Below are 23,517 nucleotides of genomic sequence, written 5' to 3'. Positions count from 1 at the left end.
CCTTCCATAAACGTCTCACTGTATTAAAGATTATACATTTTACATTCACACAATTTTTACATTTGGATAGCTTCTGTGGAGTATCCACAGTTACATGCTGCTGCTGTTGTAGAAAATGAATCAACACCATCTGACCAATCAGACAGAGAATTGAGCAGCTCTGTGGTGTATAGTATTATAATTTAATCTTAGTCAATGGCAAAGCGTGATATCAGAGTAACGTCATTAAAAAAATGAAACCGGCGCAAACAATTTTTGTACAGCACAAATCAGAACAAAGGAATAACACTAATTTGGTTTGATGTATGATTTGGTGTGGAGTTGAGTGGACTTTAATGCACTGTAATGCCATTTTCAGCCATAAACGTACATTCTAATATAGCTGGGATAATATTTCAGCAACCAAACCAAACAATTTTTTGAGCACAAATCCATCCATTTTCCATATCTTTTATTCTACACAGGAGCCTATCTCAGGGAACCCGGGGCACAAGGCAGGGGACCCCCTGGATGCAGTTCTAACCCATCGCAGTGCACAATCGCTCATACAGTTTCACAGTACAGTCAATTTGGAAATGCCAATCAGCCTACAATGCATGTCTTTGAACTGGTGGAGAAAACAGGAGTACCCGGAGGAAACCCCTGAGAACATGCAAACTCCACGCACACAAGGTGGTGACGGGATTCGAGCAACCAAGCCCAGAGGTGCGAGGCAAACATGCAAATCACTAAGACACCATGGGCACAAATCAGCACATACATCAGCACACACACAGCCTAGCCTCCCTCCAATGTCGCTGTGTTTATGATCATCGTCATAAATAAACCCCCACAGAGATAACACTCAACAGGAAATCCAGACACTACACAGCCTTATCCACTGTTAATATCTTCGGCCTAGAGCAGTGCTTGAGGTGTTTTGGTTCACTTAAGAACCGATCATGGAGAGGGGGGAAAAAGATAACCAGCAAAATGCTCTCGTTAAAGCAATAAACTCTGTTATTTAGAAAGACAGATCAGTGACAAGGCGCCGCAGGAACATACCCGTGATCCCACGCGGCATTTCCTGAATTAATTGCTCTGTAGAATTTATGCTGACCCCTCCTGTTCCTACATTCTAGCGTTTGAATGTCAGGGCCTGAGGTGAACCGCACATTGAGAACTCGTCTCTCATTCTTAAGACAATGTGCGACCTTTAGCACAGATATAGCCTTTGGCAAGAGAGAGAGCATCATCCCATTTTATTAAACAAAATTATTTGGCAACCGAATATGAGGTGGAAAAAATCGATTCCACAGAGGACACGCGTACAAAACTTCTTTTATGCCCAACATCACAAAAAACAGCATTGACTCTTCAGAACAATTATCACTGGTTATTACTGGAATTTGTGAAAACCCTAGAAGGCTCCTGATATAACAGCACATTCAGTGAGTGTAAAAACATCAGACAAGATTCACAAACACGATCAGATGGAAAAACAGGGAAAAATAAGTGCTGTTTGAAGTGTGTTATACTTTCAGTCTATACTCGTACACATGGGAGCGTGAGAAGTTAATTAGAAGTTATCAGACTTCTAATTAGTATGGGAACTATTAAGGGAAAAATCTCATAACAAGAACTCAAACCTGAAGTAAACAGATTTCTAATGAATTATTCTCAAAGATTTCCACCTGAAGCTACACACAGCTTACATTTATTAATTTTCTGTACAGTAATGTTATACAATAAAGGAAGGTGATTAAAAAATCAGTGGGTGGGGTTGACTGGTGCAACAATATCACAGTTTCACAGTAAGTCACATCAAGACTTTTTCCAAACAAGTAGAATTCAAGTTCTCACTTGGACAGCGTAATGATTCGGCATTGTACATTGGATCGCTTCACCTGGATATTATAGACTTAAAGCTCAATCTCTACTGAAATCAACAAAGACCGTTATTGAAGATGGGTTCTCTTTTGACTCTGGTTCCTCTCAATCAGTACGTTTAACATGGACAACAATAATCCAATATTAACCCGATTAAGACGATACTCTGATTAAGAAACTACAATGTAAACAGCAATTTTTAATGACCTTAATCTGATTAAGGTCATACTCGAAGTAAACACGAATGGAATTAAGACAGGTGGAGTACTCCTGTTTTAGTCGCATTATTGAAGTGCATTACAGACATGTAAACACCTTAATCACACTATTAACGTCGTGTGAGAGTTTTCACTGCATTTTGCAACAGGACACGATCACACACAGTAGTGCTCAACCGTTTTACGGCAAACAAGAGAGTACGTCTACGTCCCAAACCGCGTACTTGCCTATATGCCTATAGAGGTGAAATACATGTATATTGGCTACTATATAGTAGGTAAGTACGCGGTTTGGGATGCAGCCCACGGCTTCAAACAGTCATCTATTTGCACGTACAGCATGACAAATAATTAACTGCGCTTAAAGTGTTCGTAAAAATTAAAAATAAAAACACCCAAAACTGTATACGTTACCATAACGAAGACCAACTGTATGTTAATATGTGGAATTTTGGAGGAACGTCGGACAGCGTGGCACGGTGACGTAATGACGTGTGCCGTTAATCTAATTATGTTCTATAACATGTAAAACGGGAACATGACAGGAGTATTCTAAAAGCGACGTATGCAAACACCTTAATCACAATATTATCTTACTCAGAGTAAGGTCAATAATTAGATTGCTGAGTTTTTCCTTGCCATTGTGGCCTCTGGTTTGCTTATTAGGGCTAAATCTACAATCCCAAAAAAGTTGGGATGCTGTACAAAATGTAAATAACTGTAAATAAAAACAGAATGCAATGATTTGCAAATATCACGAGATATTCACATTCTTTTTAGTAACATTTCTTTTCCAGCCTTTTGTTGCCCCATCCCAACATTTTTTGAGATGAGCTGCGGCCATGATATTTAGAATTAGCTTATTTTTTACTTAACATTGTACATTTTCTCAGTTTAAACATTTGATATGTTTTCTGTGTTCTATTGTGAATAACACATGGGTTTATGAGATTTGCAAATCATTGCATTCTGTTTTTATTTACATTTTATACAGTGTCCCAACTTTTTGGGAATTTGAGTTGTGTGTATATATATATATATATATATATATATATATATATATATATATATATATATATATATATACACAAATATCTTTAAAGCAGCTTTGTGACAATGCCCCTTGTTGAAAGCTGTCCATTGTTATAAATAAAATTGAACTAAATTTAACAGTTATGAATTTATCTTGTTACAAATTTGTAAGACTTAAATACGCTTAAAACAGGAAAGAAGCAATTGTAGAAAAATCTAAGTTCAGACATTTAGCCTTGCTATGAACTTGAGCCTGTTTGTATCAATTACAAAATCTGATCAGTTCATCATCTGATTTAAGTGACAAGGTATCCTCGCCATCCCATATTCTGCTTCATCAGGGTCATGAGCTCAGGAGCAGCTGTAAAAGCCAATATTCAATCACCTGGGCTCACACACTGACCTCAGGGCTGAAACAGCCCAGTCTAAATAACCCAGGCCACCTGTTATGCTGGCCGTAACACAGCTAGACAGTCTACGGTGGACTGCGATCATCAAAACACATCCAGACCAAAACAGCTCACTGTCACAGATGAATCAAGCCAGTTGAGAAAATGGTCAATTATCTCCTGACATGAGAGCTAAAGAAAGGACAGCAAAGAGAAGAAATAAATAAATAATGCTACGTCACAATTTCCGAAGCAATCACTGCTCTAATAAGAGTGGAGCTAAAGAGACGTAATCAAAACTGAACCAATACAGGCTACGACATGGCATCTATCTACACCAAGGATCCTGCAGTCTCAGCAGAACATTCCATGCATTCAATATCAGGAGTTTAGTTAATGGTGTATTCAGAAAGGTACTTAATATTTATTGTTTCTATCGTTTCTCTTATCCTCTAATCATTGGCAATATCTGAGCAGAAACATCTGTATAACAGCCCAAAGACAGGCTCCTGTCACTTATTTTCAGCCTCATATAGAAAATGACTGGAGATTTTATATAATAAAGGCAAGAAAAATGTTTGGAACCTGAAAATCACAACAACAAAAAGTAATATTTGAAAAAAATTGGCTTGAAATTTGCACAGAAGGCACTGGGTACCTTTTCATTCCAGAAATATATTTCAAAGGGGCACTTTTATTGAACAGGACTTAAAAACATTCCCTAACACACAGTGGCCAGTTCATGTCAGTCTAAATCACATCAATTTTCCAGTTTCAGGGTCCCAGTGGAGATGTAACATTTGGTTTGAGGAAATAAACATGTGGTTAGCCCTAGAGTATTCAGAGATGGCTTCAGCAGCAGTTTTTCTGAGTCAAATCTCATTGGTTTATGATTATATAGGCAGAAAACACAGGCAGGAACTGTTCCAGCAATGACCTCAACAATGTCATTAGAAAACTAGCTATAACACTCTCCACACTGATGCAGGTACAGTTTAAAACATGAGATTAATACGTTTCGTGATTCTGGGCCACTAAGCACTAATCATGGAAACAGGTATGTTTGAAAGTGTTTTGTTTGTGTGGTTGAGGGAAGATATTTGAAAGAGTTTGTGTGTATCATCCTGTGATAGGCCCCTGACTGTGACTCAAATTCAAAATGGAGGTTGAGTAAATTTCACGCTTGCTGTGAGTGACGTTTGTGGTCACGCTGTTCCACCCCCCAAGCTATGGACAGTACAAATCCTGTATTACAACAAATAACACTTTGTTTGACGTGGTATCTTTTTATCTGACCATGTTTCCACTGTAATATGAGATCATCGCGATTTAAAACCAAAAGTATATAATGCAGTCTGTTTAACAGAACAGTTAACCACCACGTCTATAGAAGTTATTTGACGTTGTGTCTGCATGAAGAATGTTAATAATTTCTTATAATATGTAAGTACATCAGACATTCTATCTACAGGGAATACCCTGGGGCAAGGAAAGATACTGCAAAGGCTTAGGATATCAATTAAAGCTTTTAGATGTTGTGTTCCCAATTTATTATAGTAAAAAGCAACCAGAAGTTAATAAAGCCCTCGTTCTGATATTTTAATATGATTGTTAGAAACAAGGCAAATGGACTACTTATTTCATTAGAGGTCAAGTATAAATGCTTCCTGCTCCACTACACCATGAATGCTCTATGTTCTAGGATATATAAAGAATTTATCCAATGGATCACAAGATTTTCTTTTTTTTAACAAAACAAGAACAAATTGTTTATCAGACTGTATTTTTAATAGCAACGGGATTGAGCGTTCTGGGTCAGTCTATCTCAAGTGGTCCAATAACTGCAAAGTTGGTTGCTTGACTGTTTAAAATTTTTGATTACCTCTATGTACTGGCATTGCAAAACCACTTTTTTTTTTACACTAGGTTTAATCATGACGCCCAACTTTGTGTTATGGCAAACAACAAATTTTGCTATACAGCTGATTACGGAAACCTCAATATCTCAGCTCAGGCTGATCCAAGTTCATTAGAACAAAACTGATCTCTAGAGCACATAAGGTACATGGACATATAAAAAAATACTTCACACATTCTTGTTCCTTAGACTTAGAACCAAATGTAATGCTCAAGATTTGCTCACAGTTCCACTTTTACAGACAATTTATAATGGGAAGTGTTCACGTCTCAGTCTTCATTTTTATAGGGGGTATCTACTCAAGTATAGCGTGCATGCAGAAAACTTCAGGTTTGGATTTTTTTATGGGGGTGAGAAAGTGCAATTTAAATAAATAAATAAATAAATACACTTCACTTTCAAGTAGAATATCTCTGGTGGGGGGGACCAGATACAAACCTGGAATTTTAACAAAGGACCTTGAGGGCCAGATTTGAAGAACCCTTATCCATCATGTTGGTACAGGTGTACAGTTAGTATGCGTGAATAGATTTGATCCAAATATGGAATTACAGTGTTCAGTTGGGTGTTTTACAAATGAACAGTATCAAACACTGACCTCCCTGAGCCGAGATATGAGGTTTCCATAAACAGCTGTATAACCAAAATTTGTTGTGTTCCACGACACAAAGATGGCAGTCGTAGTACCAATACATAATGTTAATCACTCAAAAAAAAATTTAGGAAAATTAAAAATGGTCAAGCAAACTGTATTGGACCACTTGATATGTTAATGACCCTTCTGTATTTGTCTTCCTCTCTGTTTCTGTAACTGGAGCCAGGTTTGTCTTTTACCAGGACAAATCTAGTTCGAGAAGCACTGTGTTCCAGCCCTGGAAGCTATAACAAGGCATAAACCACGAGAGGTTGTGTGTTATTTTATTACATGATTGATTTTTATCACGAGTAAAGACATTCTTAAGCACAATGTGAAAGAGTGCCTAAACCCCTGTTAACTTGCCATTCGGCCTTGAGTGGCTTACTGCTGTTAGAAAACGGCAACAAAAACAGTCACACATGCACATGTATCGAGGATTTTAGAATGTATTTAATTGTTACAACACGACTCAGCCAATCAGATTTTAGAACCAAAATTATATGTAATTTACACGGCTACAGTTGCTGAACTGCTGAAGAATACATAGACTATAATACATAGAATTAAAATGTAACAGCGCTTAATTATGAGACAATCAGACACAACAAATCTCAGTATGCTGGTCCTCCCACTGGACTCTTTTTGTTAGACACAAGAAATGGACCAATTGATCTGCAGGCAAGTGAACTACTAGCAACCACTAGCAACTTAATCCACTTGGCAAATTTCCAGAGAGCAGCAAAAATCTATCAACCTACACAGGGCTGGAAATACAGCTTTCTTTCATTTATGTGTAAATAAAGGACAGATCTCTGCCAAGGCTTGGATATGGAGAGGAATAATATTTAAAGCTTTGGTAGTTGTATTTCCATATAACATTAAAAAGATGAGCAACAGATAAACCATTTATCTCGACAGCCAATTTCAGCAACCTACTAATCCATCTGTAGGAGACACAAAAAGATCAATTCTTTCCCCTCCAGGCCAGAATCCACAAATCCACAGGGCAGAGTCTATGGAGGAGAGCAAAAATCCCACCGTTTCCTGATCAAAGCCTGGCCAGTATGGCCGTACAAAAGTCTGGGGAAAAAACTCCAGACTAATCCAGTGTGGGATGTGAGGGAGAAACAGGCTGAGGAGAGCGCACGCAGCTCCTCAACACTTTCTTCTCACACTACTTTAATCCCAAAGCACACGGAAATCTTTCCAGAGAACAAATCACACCCTCATTAACAGGTTCGTCAGTGGCACGGTCTCTGAATCACAATGAGTAGGCTTACATTTCCACAAATATCATTTCATCATTGCAGCCTACAGCTGTGAGATAAAGCTGGTGAACTTTAGGAGATTTCTGCAAAAATGAGCCCCAGATCATAATAATCTTAGTTTAAAAGCAGTCAAGATATCAGGTGATATTAAAAATAAAAATACCAAAAAACATGTGAATCCTTTAGCAACTAGGCAAAAAAAAAAAAAAAAAACACTGATACTAACTTTCTCAGCCGATACCGATAACTGATTATTCAGAGTGATATCAGCTGATACCGATAGTTCTGCCTTTTAGATTTAAGTTAGATTCTTAACTTACTAAATATTAATAATTCATATTAACATTGACTGAATACTAAAAATCCTCCTGTTAGGCTTCACATTCACTCACACAAAAATCATTTCTACTTCACCATTGACATCAAACTGGTAATATATAATACAAACTTTTTTATATATCAACATTAACTGGATATGAAATATACCATTCTACAAATATATTTTATGTGCAATATATACTTATATATACTTTTTTTGTCAATTCATCTTCAACTTAAATCTTTCAACGGTGTATTGGCCCCTTAATTCAGCTTGAGGGCGAGCGGGCAGCCGGGGGGGTGTCGTAAAATTTACTTCTGTGTCGTAAAATTTACTTCCGGTGTAAAATTTTAGCAGCGTAGAGATTACAGAGCTTACAAACTATAGTTTTATCAAAATTCCACACAAGAGACATCTTTACGCACAGCACGAAATCGACGTGTTTTCCCACCCTCTTTTGATTGACAGGATATAATCAGACCTGAACACCGGATGTTTTTAAACTATCGGCCGAAAGTGGGGAAAATAGCCTTTACATCGGTGCAGCTCTAACAATAATAACTCAACAGAAGTTTTCTCTAGGTGGTGTTGTGTCCTGTGTGGCCATTACGAGGCATTTTGCCAATTTCCTCTAAACAAATGAACAAAGATCATGTTTTGGATGTCTGGATTGAATGAGCTTCTTCAGGTCACACCACAGCATTTCACTGGGATTGAGGCTGTTCTGAAATTTCAGTTAATGCTTTACGTTTTGGAGCACCGTCATGTTGAATTACTCCAATGCTTTTTCGGCCACAAACTGATGCTGATATTGTATGGTAGAATACATTTTAAATAATAATAAGTCCTCTGGGCATAACGCAATGCCACTGTATCTGCATCTTTTTGAGTGCTCCAAATATCTGCAACTGTATGCACATTTAGACTAGAAGCAGACATGATTGAAACTGAACATGTTTTTATTATTATGATGATGATGATTATTAAATGTGAACCTTACATCTTCGCACGGAAACCAGAAAAAAAAAAACATTCACAAAATGTAACAACAAATCGTCTATAAATGTCTGTTCATAGTTGACAGAAAGAGCCATGTAATAATATTTTCTCAGATTTACTTAAGGTTTTTTTTTCCGGAAAGAACAATAACTTTTGCTGGAAAGAATCAGAATCAACTATGAAGATGGGCCGCAGTGAGAGTCAAAATGAGGTCATTTAAGCATTTTAACATTATAACTCCCATAAGATTCTTTTAACAACAATGAAGAACACTCATTAAATAAAAAATAAAAAAAAAAAACATGCAAAGGGGAACATACAAAATCGTGTTTTTTTTATGTATTAAATGATTATTTTTGGAGATGCCAGCAGAGGGATACTATGCACAGTGCATGGACTGTAACTGAATAAAAGCATAATACTTTTGTGTATTTTAGGCCAGTTTGTGTAGTGCTATGGTAGAAATGTGTTTTTATTTTGTAAGGCAGTGGTTTAGGTTGGGCTACTGGAGAAAACCAGTGATGATTTAGAAGAAGAAGAAAACTAATTCATATCTGTATTTTTATGTATCTCTTCTGTTCATAGTATTTATTTATAGTGTATTAGTATTCAATTACATCCCTAAAGTCCTAGCACCGGGGCTGTAAAGCAGTTATTTGCCATAATAATATGTCTACAGTCTCCCTATCTGTAGTTGGGAGCGCTTTGTTGAGATACAGACGTTTTCTATTTTATTTGTTTATTTCATTCATTTGACATTTGTCCACAGAACAGTAACCTGTGGTGCTTAAGAAAATTCAGGTGATGTTTAGTAGTGGTTTTGCACTGCAGTAGACTCTCATAAACAACATTTGTTTTGGAAGTTCAACTGCACGAGACCTTCCAATTTCTGAGTCAACCAGTATGGTGCGTCTTTGAACTAATATTTATAATCTTTTAAATTATTATGAGCTTCAGAGACCTGTTTCTTCTGAAACTTTTGATTTTATATATATTATATTATTAGCGAGAGAGAGAGAGAGAGAGAGAGAGAGAGAGAGAGAGAGAGAGAGAGAGAGAGAGAGAGAAGGAAAGCAAGAAAGGCATTAAACTGATACTTTTAATGATGAGATGAACAGTAGAAATCTTACCTTAACATACGATGGCTGTTTCTCTAGAATAAGATCAGCAACTTTTTTTGAAACCTATATGAACAGAAAATAAAGCAAACATCAACATGGCTACCATTGGAATGATGAAAAACCTAAAGCATTTTAATGAACACTGTTATTTTCACCACAGTTTTAGCACAAGCTCATCATCTTCCACATGATGGGGGACCATCTGTAAACTCATGCCCCAATCCAGTCATGAAGAGCTGTACTTCTCAAAGTGGGGCAGTTTTTTCTTTTTTTGTTTTTTTCCTTTAGTGAAAGAGGTCACTAACTATAAACACTTCAAGAACCCCTTCCCTAGAGTTCATCTCAGATACCAGAGTATGCGTACCTGGCATACCTGTACATTTAATGTGATCAATGTGTTTTCAAATGGGAAATTTTATAAGACATGGTGAACTATCATTATGCCAATATATTATAACTTGCAAAAAAAAAAAAATGAAGTGTGGTCATTCAGGCACTTTTTGAACTTGCACCCAGCAGTCTGGATATCTTCCAAACCCATCTGATGAAGTGACATGTGCTGGTAATTATGTTTCACTTGGATGGTCTGAACATTGAGGTAGGATGTCCTGTGGAAGTGGAGATCATTGACAGGCTCACATACAAAGAGTAAGCAACATGCCAGTTGGGCTACGGAGCACAGGAGTGCTGATGCTGTGCAGATGATAGACTGACATGAGATGAAGTGTGTCAGGACAGATACCACGGTGTACAGTTCACACAGAGTGACAGGAAACTGAGGTTTATAGTGTGATACTGTGTGTGTGTGTGTGTGTGTGTGTGTGTGTGTGTGTGTGTGTGTGTGTGTGTGTGAGTGAGTGAGTGAGTGAGTGAGTGAGTGAGTGAGAGAGAGAAATAAAGCCAAAAAATAAGACTAAAGGTGTTTTGAGACCTGTAGATCTGTGCTTTGTTCCGAAACAGGGACTTAAATTGTTACAATGCTATATTTATATAAATGCATATCATTAATAAGTATTAATAAAATACATGTTATTAAAAAATAACAAATACTGTATCATAACATTGCAACACGTCAGAAATCCTGTGAAGTAGACGACTATAATCTTGGAGGAATCTAACATAGTTTCCCAGGTCATGCCATTTTTAGACGGTCCCTTACTGACTCCATTACCATAAAGCCCAGGCTTGAACTTCAGTGCGGGATTTGCGCATAATTTAAACCGCAAATAATTGCGGGGATTTGCGCATAATTTAAACCGCATAATTCCCGCAAAACTCGGCGTTATAATGCGGGAAACTCCCGCAGAAATGCATTCGCTTCAACTCTGATCAAATGATTAAATGAATCCACAGACGCAAATAAATAAAAATCCACACGTCGAGCAGTCTGTGCTTGTTTGGGGATGTAATAATGTCATCAGCGCCGAACCGCCTCCTGTCTCGCGCTCTGTAGTATGATCAGCCTGTTTGTGTCGCGCGCACCTTCTTCACGCGCTCTACCATTTAAAGTCGGAATTCGTCATCAGCTGTTTGTGAAGAAAGTCTCAGCTTCCAAATTATGTATTTCTTTAAATCGCGAAATTCAAACATGAAATGTTGTTTTAATGCTCTTCTTTACAATTTGTACATTTATATCAATTTATTGTATTTTAAATCTATAGTGATTTAAATAAAGATAGAAAGAGTTGTCCGAAGCGTAGCGGTGGTGACGTTGAAGTCATGCGACCGTGGTGTAGTTCGTTTAGAGCCTAACATTAGCTTTTACTTCTGGCGATTGTATTTAGGCTTCAAAATTCCTAAACGTTGTGTTCATTTGTGAAGTTTGTCTTAATGAACGAAACATGTAGGAATCATAAACGTTTGTTGGTCACAGAGGTTATTTTCTGAAATAATCCAGAAACCAATGGAAAAAATCATATTGGCTTTTTGTCGAGGGAACCAGGACGATGCTAACTTCTGGGCTTGCCTACAAAAATACTTCATCCCTGCAGGATTGATGATTTCCACATTAGTATCCGACACTTGAGAAGGGGACACACACCCCTCTCTCTTAATGCAGAGATAAAGTCCATCTCTACAGCGGGCAACTATTACAAATGACTACGTTTACATGGACAGCAGTAATCTAATTATTGACGTTACTCTGAGTAAGATAATATTGTGATTAAGGTGTTTACATCAATCGCTTTTAGGCTACTGCTGTCATGTTCCCGTTTTACATGTTATAGAACATAATTAGATTAACAGCCCGCGTCATTACGTCACTGCGCCACGCCGTCCCTCCAGAATTTCACATATCAACATACAGTTCGTCTTCGTTATGGTACGGTATACCGTTTTGGGTGTTTTTATTTTTACGAACGCTTTAAGTGCAGTTAATTATTATTCATGCTATACGTGCTAATAGACAACCGCTTGAAGCCGTGGGCTGTGTCTCAAACCGCGTACTTACCGTCTATATAGTAGCCGAGATACACGTATTTTTCCCCACTACAGGCCTATAGTAGGCAAGTATGCGGTTTGGGACGCGGCCAAACTCTCTTGTTCGCCGTAAAACGTAAAACTGCCGTGTGTGATCGTGTCCTGTCGCAAAATGCGGTGAAAACTCACACGACGTTCATAATGTGATTAAGGTGTTTACATGTCTGTAATACACGTCCATAATGCGACTAAAGCAGGAGTACTCCACCTGTCTTAATTCCATTAGAGCTTCATTCGAGTATGACCTTAATTCAATTAATGTAAGTAAAAATTGCTGTTTACATGGTAGTTTCTTAAATCAAAGTATGGTCTTAATTGGATTAAGAGTGGATTATTGTTGTCCATGTAAACGCAGCTTATGATGGCGAAGATGCCAACGTGCATGAAACACCAGTCCCATTCACAAAGCACCAGATTTTCCAGACAATAAAATTACATCTTGAAAAAAAAAAAACAACTTTTGGTTATGTCAAGATCACGTTAAAATAAGTTGAGATCATGAGAAAACAACAGAAAAAATTCCTAAAGCATGGCCACTTAGGGCTTCTGTAGTATCTCGATGATTAAACAGTAGAAAAATAATAATTATATCTTTAGAAAGCCGAGACTTTCCTTATTCGTTTGGTACATAAAAATCAAATCAACTGGAAATAATGAAGCAAGTCACATATTACATTTTTATCTGAACCATTACAAATTAATTAAATTCAAGTGCATCAGTAGATGTACTGTAGAGCAATTTTGTTGATTGCATTTGAACGCATAAGCCTTCTTTATAGAGGGTATGCATTGAGGTCACTTTCCCACCGGAACATGCCCCCTCGGCCGGACTGAGTGGCTATACATCCTGCAAAATGGCTGGTTTTACTAGGGGAAGCCTTACCCTGACCCTTACAACTTGCCCAAGAACCTGTGGTCCATGGACATGTGGCCAGAAATCGGTTTTCCCGACATTTATATATACACACCAGAATTGTGTTTTATTTTTTTAAATAATAATTGAACAACTTTACATAGCACAACGTATCATTAGTACAACACAATCTCAACTGTAACAATTGCCAGAGGGGTGACAAAGGGATACATTGATCATTTAAAAACGTGGTAAGATGTCCTCAGAAGCACAGTTCTATTTGCTTTGGGATGTTTAGAATATAATATCGCAATATGTCGCTTTCTCATTTTGCATTTCACCAATAATGTAATGTAAAACTTGTTTTAATCGATTTGCAAATACGGAGGCAAGAATTTTAGAATCAGTATTAAGTAGACTTATCGGTTGCCAATTCTCTAATATAGCCAAATCTTTGTGAGATTTTTGGTAATAATGTTATGATGCCCTGTGCCATAGTTGATGGAAGGACCTCATTGTTTAGACACTAAGAAAACCTGGAGCAGAAAAGGTGCTAGTTGTTTGGAAAATTTCCATCACGTCCAGGCGACTTGTTATTTTTCAGTTTGGAGATGCATTTTATGACTTCTTCTAAAGAAATGGTAGAATCACACATAACAGATTTTCTGATTAACTTCGGAGATACGTTTACACTGCACTGAGTCCAAGAAAAAAAAAGAGAAGATGTCACCTAATCTGAATATCTAGATTTATAAAGATTGCTATAGAATTCAGTACAAAACAAAGATATTTTTTTAGGATCTGTCGTCTCTATACCATCAATATTCAGAAGTTCAATAGTAGAGCACGTGGCATTTCTTTTCTCCAACTTAAAAAAAAAATATGACGAATTTTGCCCCCCTCTTCCGTCCCCCTCCCCGTGGATCTGACAAAAGCACCTATAGCTCTACAAAGGTATCTCATCTAATTCACCTGGCAATTTAATATATTCTCTCCTTTCATCAGCTGAAAGAAAGCTTTGATTAGCAAGGAGAGAAAGATTGGATACTACATTATCTTCATTCTCTCTTCTTTTCTTAGCAAGACCACTACCAGTTTTTCTCAAATATATACCAATTTCATACTTGAGTAATTCCCAATTTCGGCAAAAATATTTTTTTTCTTTTTCTGTAATCCAATACATTCTTATGTATTCTGACCTGTTCCCCTCAAGGTTTATCGTGGTTACAGACCTGCATGAGAGCAGAGTATTTATGTGATTTTTTTTTTTAACAAAAGATCAAAAGGTTAAACCATACAGATAATTTTTCACAGTCTTCTTTACTCATATTTACCAAGGGTGCCAATATTAGTGGATGGCACTGTATATTGGATCTGTAGTTGATGAAATTGACAGAAGATTCCCTGCTGACACAATCAGTGTGAAAGTGCAGGATGCTCAACAGGAGTTCACAAAGCTGAAGCAAGTCATGGTCTCCTGCAGTTCATATGCTTCAGTGTCCTTTCAGCAGTTTGCAGAGACTGGGTTAAGTGAACATAATCACGTTTTCATTGAAATGGAGAAACTCCTTCAGACGGCCATGGTCATACCAGCTGCAAGTGTGTCTAACGTGAACGTGGATTCAGCACACAAAACAGGATCGAAACTAAATTCAGAAATTTACTGAATGATACAAGTCTCACAAGTCTTATGGTCATTTCAGAGCTTGGACCTTCCCTTGAGCACTATGACTTCAACAGAGACATCATCAAATGGATAGAGATGAAAAGGAGGAGACAGAGGAAAGACTTATAAGAATAATTTGCAGAAAAAAGTCCCAAGAAATGGAGAAAAAAAATGACTGAAACAGAACTGAAACACATGAAAGACTTTGAAAATGAAAGATATTAATAAATAGTTTGAACAGAGTTCTTAATGATGAAGAGGAGAAGACAAAGGAAAGACTTGTGCTACATTCACACATACTGTGATTTTATCACTGCATGTCACCAGTCACTGTACTATGATGTCACCAGTAGGCGGTCCTACTACTGGTTGCCATATCCTACAAGATGAAGGGGAAGCAGTGTGAACTCTTTGCCACTGCGGCGATCTATCTGCACCAAAAGCACAAGCCCTAATTAGCTTAGTTTAGCTTATGGAATTTTTAACGCTTTTAAAGCAAAATAAAAACACTCACTTTTTGTTGCAATTGAGCAAAATCCCGGTGTAGCTCTTATCTCAGTTAATGAGCGTCACCATCAGCATCACTATATGTTCGATGGTGACAGGGAGTCAGACCGCAGCTCTTCGGCCGTGACCTGTGTTTCCTGGGTGAAGTGTCAGGCTAGGTGCTGCTCGTTCCCGGGCGCTAAAGGAGCGACAAGCCACACACACACCACACCCAAGATAGGAACTACAATGGGATTTTGCTCAATTGCAACAAAAAAGTGAGTTTGTTTCATTATAATATATTATAATTATATTATAATTATATTTTATTATAATTTTCATTATAATTTTAAATTTATTATTATTTGCTTTAAAACAGCTAAGCTAAGCTACTGTCACAATGGCGCTGCTTCTGCTAGCGAGCACGTAGGCTCTACTGTCTTCACTCCCATCGGTAGTCGCTGCACCAAGTCGCTCCAAATTTACATAAAGTTAAACTTTTCTCAACTTTCCAAGTCGCTGGACACGCCCACATCTGGTCTCCAATGGTCACTGTCGCTCATGTCACCGGAAGTCGTCAGCTCTCATTGAAAATGAATGGTGTCCGGTCGCACTGTCGCTGCGAGTCGCTGTATGTGTGAATGTACCATCAGAATAAGTCACGGGAAAATCAATAAGTCACAAGAAGTGGAGAAAAATGTGACTGAAATCATACTGAACTGAAACACCTGAAAGACATTAATAAATAGTTTAAACAGAGTTCTTAATGTCAATTTGGAGGAGAGTATGACTAACGCAACAAAGTGAACAGGTCATACACAAACATCCTGTAGACATTAATAAAAAAGAAGATTAATTTAGACGAACATGTTGAAAGTTATCTCGCCTTTGGTCCAAGTTAAACCTGGATTCATTTTGCGAGCAGTTAGCAAAACAAACACATTTTCTACATAATGCAATTCCCATCATGCATAGCTATAGATTGCTCTCTCACTGCTCCAGAGTTCATTTGCAATCAGGCCAGATTGTTCATACATGTCTAAACGTACTGAACCAAGGGAGGAAATGCTTCAGGTTCCAAAACAAACGCTCCAAACGAGCCCAGGTGTGAAAATGCCCTGAGAAAACTGAGAAATTAAAGTTCTAAGCAAAATGTTTTAAAACAGTTCTCTCTCGGAATCAGTTATTTCCTTTAAAGAAAGATGGTTAAATTCTGCATAAAACAAACCTCTGACAAAGCTCATTACACTGTTCATCCTTCATGTTTGTATATTAATTTGTCACAGTCGAATACATACGGCAGTGTGGAGAGTGCAGTAGGATTAATCCTAATACTAAACTCAGGGACTCCCAGAGGAAATGGGATTAATGTCAGACTCCAGTCCTAAAGGACCACAGCATAACCACATTAACATTCTACCTCTTTTAACCTGATTTAATCCTGTAGCTAATTAGCACAGAATAACTGTAAAGGGGTGAGAGATGCACAGAACTACATAATTAACACATCACTAAAACAAGAGCCAAAAATACAAAACCAAATCAGCAACACCAATGCAAGTCTGTCAACACCTTAAAACTGCTCTGGAACAAATCAAACTTTTCCTTACAACAAAGATGTTTCTTCACAGTGTCACAGAAAGTGATGTACGCTAGCTAGATAGCACATTCTAAGGCAGGTTCTCAACATGCAAGGAAAATACACAATGGAGCGTGCCGTTATAGGAAAATCATCAAAATCAGTTGGTTATGTAAGGAAGAACTGATGATGGGCCGTTGAATTATTAGAAAATAATACACACCCCGAGTTGGTAATGCGGCTACAAAGCGAAGCAGCTTTCTGCTTGTACCACTATAATTACTTATACCATTATTAATTACGTATACCACTAATAACTATGTATCACAGCAGATTGCAAAGTGTTTTCCTTCTTTTATACCACAGCAATTTGCCAATGCAAATACTGATCAGCAATAACATTAAACCCACTGGCAGGTGAACTGGTACCTGTTAATAGGTGAGATATATTATATTAAAGTGCACCTATTAAGGTTTTGAAACGTGCCTAATTTTGTTTTAAAGGTCTCATACAATAGATTTACACGCATCCAAGGACAAAAAAACACTTTAATGTGCTCATAATTTAAATTTCAGCATTATCTTCCCCCCCCCCCCCCCCCCAGTGTCACAAATGACTCGTTAAATGATCCGTTCTAAAGGATTCCTTCTAAACTCCTCCTTTCAGAGAGCATACTCTGCTCTAATTGGTCAGATGTCCCAGTCTGTTGTGATTGGTTTACCACTGTCGGCATGTGCCGAAAAGGAAACGCCCACTACTATAACGAGCAGCCGATGAAGACCAGAGGCGGGGCTTTTTGTTACAGACCTACGTCGGTTAGTACAGGAAGTAAGTCTGGAATTACTAACGACTCGTTTCAGCTGTTCAGAATCGGTTCCTTCATTTGGGAGTCAATAACTCAGTTTGTCGTGCGCTTTGATTTTTGAAACTTTGCAGACGTTTTTACATTCACAAACAGCTACATATAACACACTACAAGAAAGGTAATATATGAAAAACCATAATAGGTGCACTTTAATAGAAAAATGTGGTGTTTGATGCTGTCATGTGGGGTAGTAAAGAGAGAACGTAATCGTGTTTTTCATGAGTCTGTCTTCAAGTCCATGTCAAGTCTCGAGTCAGTTGTTCACGAGTCCAAGTCAAGTCGAAGTCATTTTTTTGCGACTTAAGTGCGACTCGAGTCCAGGTCGCAAATTCGAGTTTCCATCTCTGCTTAGGTTATATTATATTCTGCAGGGTTGTAATGAACATGCAATTACAGGCATAACACCAGATGTGTCTACACAAGTTTATCATGAATGAGACGACTATGTGTGTTCACAAAGAAATGGCAATTATGTAGAGGATGATTTGTAAATATAGTTACAATTTGCTAAAAAGTGTTCATTTCCCCTATGTATGGAGACTTTTGGAAAGCTGTGTAGAAATGTAACCAACACCTTCTGACCAATCAGAATTGAGAATTAAACAGCACTGTGGTACCGAGAGATAACCAAGGGAGCAATGTTTCGGTTTTAGCTTTTTAATCTTCTCTGCATCGGACAATCAGGTTATTGATTAGAAAGCATGAGTAATTAGAAACAAATTAAACATGCATGCACCACCACACATTCTGGCATCAAGGCTATGTATCTCCTGTGTTGTACATGCACAAAACCTCTGTGCTCTCTGACAAATGTTTTTTTTTCCCCACCCAATACAGACAAAAAAAAATTGTAGTTAAAAAAAAACAACTTAACTTTTCCCTAAGCATGCACACATGCAGACTCAAGGACAAATCCATAAGTACCTGAACAAGAGGAGCAACCATTCAGAGATGACCATTAGGCCAGTCAACATTGACCGCTAAAGGCAGATCAATGTCCTTTCATTGCAGACTGGATTTGAGCAGTGGTGTACAAGTGTGTGTGGGTGGGTGATTAGAGTAGGTAGTGAAACAGGCCGAGAGCTATGACAATTACAGCGGAAGGGCTGATCTGAATCGAAAACACATAACTATTCTTATTCACTGTTCTTTTGCAATTTTTCCCCCCGGTCCATCAGCTTTAATCAGTTTGCTTCAATTGTCCTAATGACTTATTTCTCCACACAAAGGGCGACCGAAGGCTCTGTGCAGGCGATGTTCAGCATGATAAAGACCTGCGGTACAGTGAATACTCCCGTTCCAGACGGATCTGATTGTGAGTTTCTGCCTGTTTTTATATTTCTCTTCTTATAGTGCATGGCACGGTATCAATAAACTCAGAAAGAAAAACACTTAAGCGGGAAATTGCAAGGAAAACGATTTTCCTAATTAACTGGTGACAATCTGAGAGACAGTTACAGCTCAGACAAAAAATTTGTTTAGTGATGAACTGCTGCCAGGAAAGTGTCAGTAATCCTGAAAACTCTCTCATTTTGTCCTCATTCAGCCAGCTCACTGAAGAGTTTTATATTAATAATTTAATGTTGTGGAACTTCTGCAAAACAAAGCCCTCCTTTGGATGCTGGACAACTTAAAAGTTGCAGCTTTACGTCTGACTGCTACAAAGCACTGACACTGGAAACTCCTTCCAAAAACGCTACACTGTAAGCTTCACCATATCAACAAACAAACAAACAAACACATTTTGCAATCTGTTTATGTGGAGCGTCTGCCATACAGGTCCCTGTGTACGCTTTTACTATACAAATAATAACATAGAATGAATGCATTAATCTAAACCTTGCAGAATTCAAACAAAGAATTCAACAGTGCCATTATACTCAACAAAACAACCTAAACAAACTAAATTATCTGTAACCATGGGAGTTTGCATGTTCTCCCCGTGCTTCACGGGTTTCCTTCGGATATTACCAGTTTCCTCCCCCAGTCCAAAGGCATGTGTTGTAGGATGATTGGAATTTCCAAATTGTCTGTAGTGTGTGAATGGGTGTGCAGTTGGGTCCTGTGATAGGTTGGCACCCCGTTCAGGGTGTCCCCTGCTTTGTGCCCCGAGTTACCTGGGGTAGTCTCCAGGCTCCCCGCACCCCTGTGTAAGATAAGCGGTAAATAAAATGGATAGACAGATGGATGGGAATTTGTCATTCAGGGAAACAGCAACTTTTGGAGAATGTGCCTCAGGAAAATCGAGAGCAAAAATGAAGCATTTATATAAAATAATAATAATTTTTTTAAAAAAATAGAATAAAGAAACAATGAAAACTGAACAGCTCGTCCTGGTCTCTAATTTGTTTTTAGCACTGCTCATACTCCCAGGCATGTGTGACCCCTGGATCATCCGGAATCAACAGCAAAGCCTTGTTTGTTCTTTGAAGACATATATGGCATGAGCATACACACTGCCTAGAGAGTGACAGATTGCTCTGTTAAACATTCACACAGAGGATGATCACAACAAGACAGCATAAAGCATTGGGTATGCAGTGAGGGTAACCAAGAGTCAAGCTACAAGTTAGAGATTCGGATGTCAGAAGACTGATCATAATGTTGTGACAAAAATGTCAGCAAATGTGTAAAATAAGGCTTCAAGTCTATGCTGCCCCCAAGTGGTACAGACAGTAGAAGAAAAAACTGTTGCTGAGATTTGGGTTCAAGATCCAGACTTGGGTTGTGGATCCTAGAGAATGGGTATGGGTCAATTTAGGGTTGAGCGATATGATGATATAATTTCGATATTGTGCTAGATTACGAGGGAGAACCCAAAGATTCCCAGAATTGTTAAAAAAATAATAATAATTAAAATAAATTCAATAAAATCTGAGCACATCACTTCTCTGGACGTTTTTTTCCGATGCTTTCCATAGATGCCTGAGCACTACAATGATCTACACAAAAATCGCTTAGGTACGCATGCCGTATTTGTATTCTGGGAATTTTTGGGTCCTCCTCATAGGGTCGTCAAAATAACAAACATATCTTACGATACTAATCCAAATCTACAGAATGAACCAAATTTACAGAAATACATGGATATAAATCAAAACAGATAAACCAGATTTTCCTCTGAATACTTTATTAATGGGAATGAATAACTGGCTATTGGGAAAAACTCAAGAACAATACAACTGGCAAGCAATTAATTCAGTGTGCCACATATTTCATCTGTTGTTCCCTAGAGCAATAAAATCATGCAAATGGAAATTGTCCTCAGAGTACTAAGAATGAACACAACATTAGGAATAAATAATTGAATTAGGAAAAAAAATCAATCATAAAATTGGGATCCAGGACTTTTCAAGCACTATTTTTCATTCAAACATATTCTTTATTTCTTCTTTCTAAATTCCATAAAAACACAACCATTTTACATACGCCACCTTTTCCAGCCACGCTGGACTAAATTTCCATTTCCCAGGCATTGCTTCGTCTTCACTGTAACATCAAGGTGAGTGACAGAAGCACTGTTGCCAACACCTTTCACTGAAAGTTGCTCAATGTCGCTCGATCATGTCATGGCTAATTAGCATATTCATTACATCATCACATATATTTGCATTCTGCCGAGTGTCAACCCTTTGCATCTGTTTGGATCTTTCCTACTCTGTGCTCACATAGTGTATTTTAATATAGCCAAATTCCCAATTAAGCTGTTCTCGTTTACATATTTTTCCATTTCTGTCAACAATGGAACGAGTATGAAATAGGGACTGAAACACGGCCCATTAAGACTACATGTGAACCAGCAGTCACTTCCAAGCCATTTACAAGCCTCTGCTCTGCACTGCTAAGATCCCGATTTCTTAACCATGATATCATCCGACAAAATCACCATACACACACACACACACACACACACACACACACACACACAAAGTAAAAGACAATGGCTGTGTTGTGGTTTCAGCTGTGTCAAATGATCACTCAGAGAGAAAGTTAGAAGCAAATAAATGTACTGCTGAGAGAGCGAGAGCGAGAGAGAGAGAGTGTGTGTGTGTGTGTGTGTGTGTGTGTACCTGCAACACGAAAGCACACGCGGGGCAGTACTGGTGACTCTCTTCTACGGAAAGTTGCTAAGGTTTGCCCAAAAAGTCGCTACATGTATTTTGAGGGAAAAGGAAGTCTGAAAAGTGGAGCTGTTTCTGTTCAAATGAGTGAGTGAATAGCGGGAGGAGAGGGAGAAGGAGGGGCTGCAGCGGGGTGTCATATTTTGAGTGAAAGGATCGTATCCGTGTTCTGTCAAAAAGAAACACTTTAAAGTTATTCAGCGATTTCGTATTTATTGACTTTTTATAAGTCAAGCACTATTTAAGCACCACTAGATAGAAAATCGCTATTTTCAAGGTTTTCCAATTCTCACATTTCAAAAAGCCAAATTCAAGCACCTTGAACACTGATTTTAGTATTTACACACAGCAGTTAGCATAACGTTAGCTCGCATTGTAGCAAAAAGGAAATCTTTAAAGATTAAAGTACAGAATTTAGGTTAAATGAAGTGTCACTAACCTTTGTGTATTCTGCAAAAGCAGCGAGATGTATCGTTTTAGCCAAAATAGTATCAACTGCTGCACATATGTTACTTACAGCACTACCGTTTCAAAAATACACTGGCATCGGCGGTATTTTGAAGCTTTATTATTGTGAAACTCCAGAGCCTGCTTTTCTGGGATACCTCTGGGATATATATATATATATATATAAATAAATTACAAGGTGACTAGAAGCAACTGTTAAAATTCTGTACTTTGAAATTGTAAAATATTAAAAATGTAAACACATTTTTAAATCTTTTGTTTTAGTGTTAAATGCTTTATTTACTTTTTATTAAAAAACATTTTTAAAAAAATAAAATTGTTTATTAATAAACAAATGTATAATTATTTATATCCCTTTTTTTTTTTTAATGCAACACTACTGTATTGCTGGCTGTGTTTGCAAACCTAGATCATAATATATACCATTTACCATTGAAATACCTTTGAGAATGTGGTCACAAAACAATCTGAGCTGAGCTCTTTACATAGCTAAAATGTAGCCTATAATGAAATGGTTAAAAATATTAAGGAAACATTTATAAAAAACAAAAACAAACAAACAAAAAAAACGAGTCTAGGATATGCAAGCAAAATGTAAATGCTCCATACTGACGAGAGATATTATGGAAGATAAAAAGTAGAGGGCACGGTAACCAATTTAAAAGTTTGCATTTCCCATTAAAGGACACACAAAACTCCACAGACCAAAGCTGAGGATCGAACCAGGGACCCTGGACCTGGGAAATGGCAATGTTACACTGTGCCAATGAAGCTCTGATTTCAACTTATCCATAGAAAATAGAATTGGAATATAAAGTGAAAAATTAAATAGGACAAAATCAGTCTCCAGAGCTGCAATTGAGAGGATCTTAGGCTTTTCAAATGATATGATATTTATGTAGACATAGGCTGGGCTTACATTCACAAACATTACATTCAGAAAGAGAATTACACTTGAACTAATGTCATTTCATTCATTTTCCACCATTATTTATATCTTAGCATGAAATATTTGACCATTTGTGTTCCTTCTTATATTATGTCCTGTAGTATACAATGCTTTTTTTCCCCCTACAGTGTATGCAATGTGTCTGCTGCTGCATTTTCTAGCTTTAGTAACACTGAATTATTTTGTGGAATAGATGTGGAATAGATTCATCATACCAGATCAAGTCATTTTAAAACCACATCTACATCATGCTCAGCAGAACTGCACACTCAGCAATT

At 37.7% G+C, this 23,517-nt stretch overlaps 1 protein-coding gene across 5 annotated transcripts in view; it reads right to left on the bottom strand.

Moving 5' to 3' along the window:
- vps50 (VPS50 EARP/GARPII complex subunit) overlaps positions 1-23,517 on the bottom strand; it is a 151,844-nt gene that overhangs the window by 104,639 nt on the left and 23,688 nt on the right. For all 5 annotated transcript variants that reach the window (XM_017454791.3, XM_017454795.3, XM_017454792.3 and 2 more), the window contains exon 5: positions 9,780-9,833. In XM_017454791.3, the coding sequence (XP_017310280.1) occupies positions 9,780-9,833 (54 nt within the window). The remainder of the gene's footprint in view (positions 1-9,779; positions 9,834-23,517) is intronic.

The sequence above is a fragment of the Ictalurus punctatus genome, chromosome 24 (genome assembly GCF_001660625.3).
Source record: "Ictalurus punctatus breed USDA103 chromosome 24, Coco_2.0, whole genome shotgun sequence".
Lineage (NCBI taxonomy): Eukaryota > Metazoa > Chordata > Actinopteri > Siluriformes > Ictaluridae > Ictalurus > Ictalurus punctatus.
Note: the sequence above shows the minus strand (reverse complement) of the source record. Positions and strands in the feature narration are given on the sequence as shown.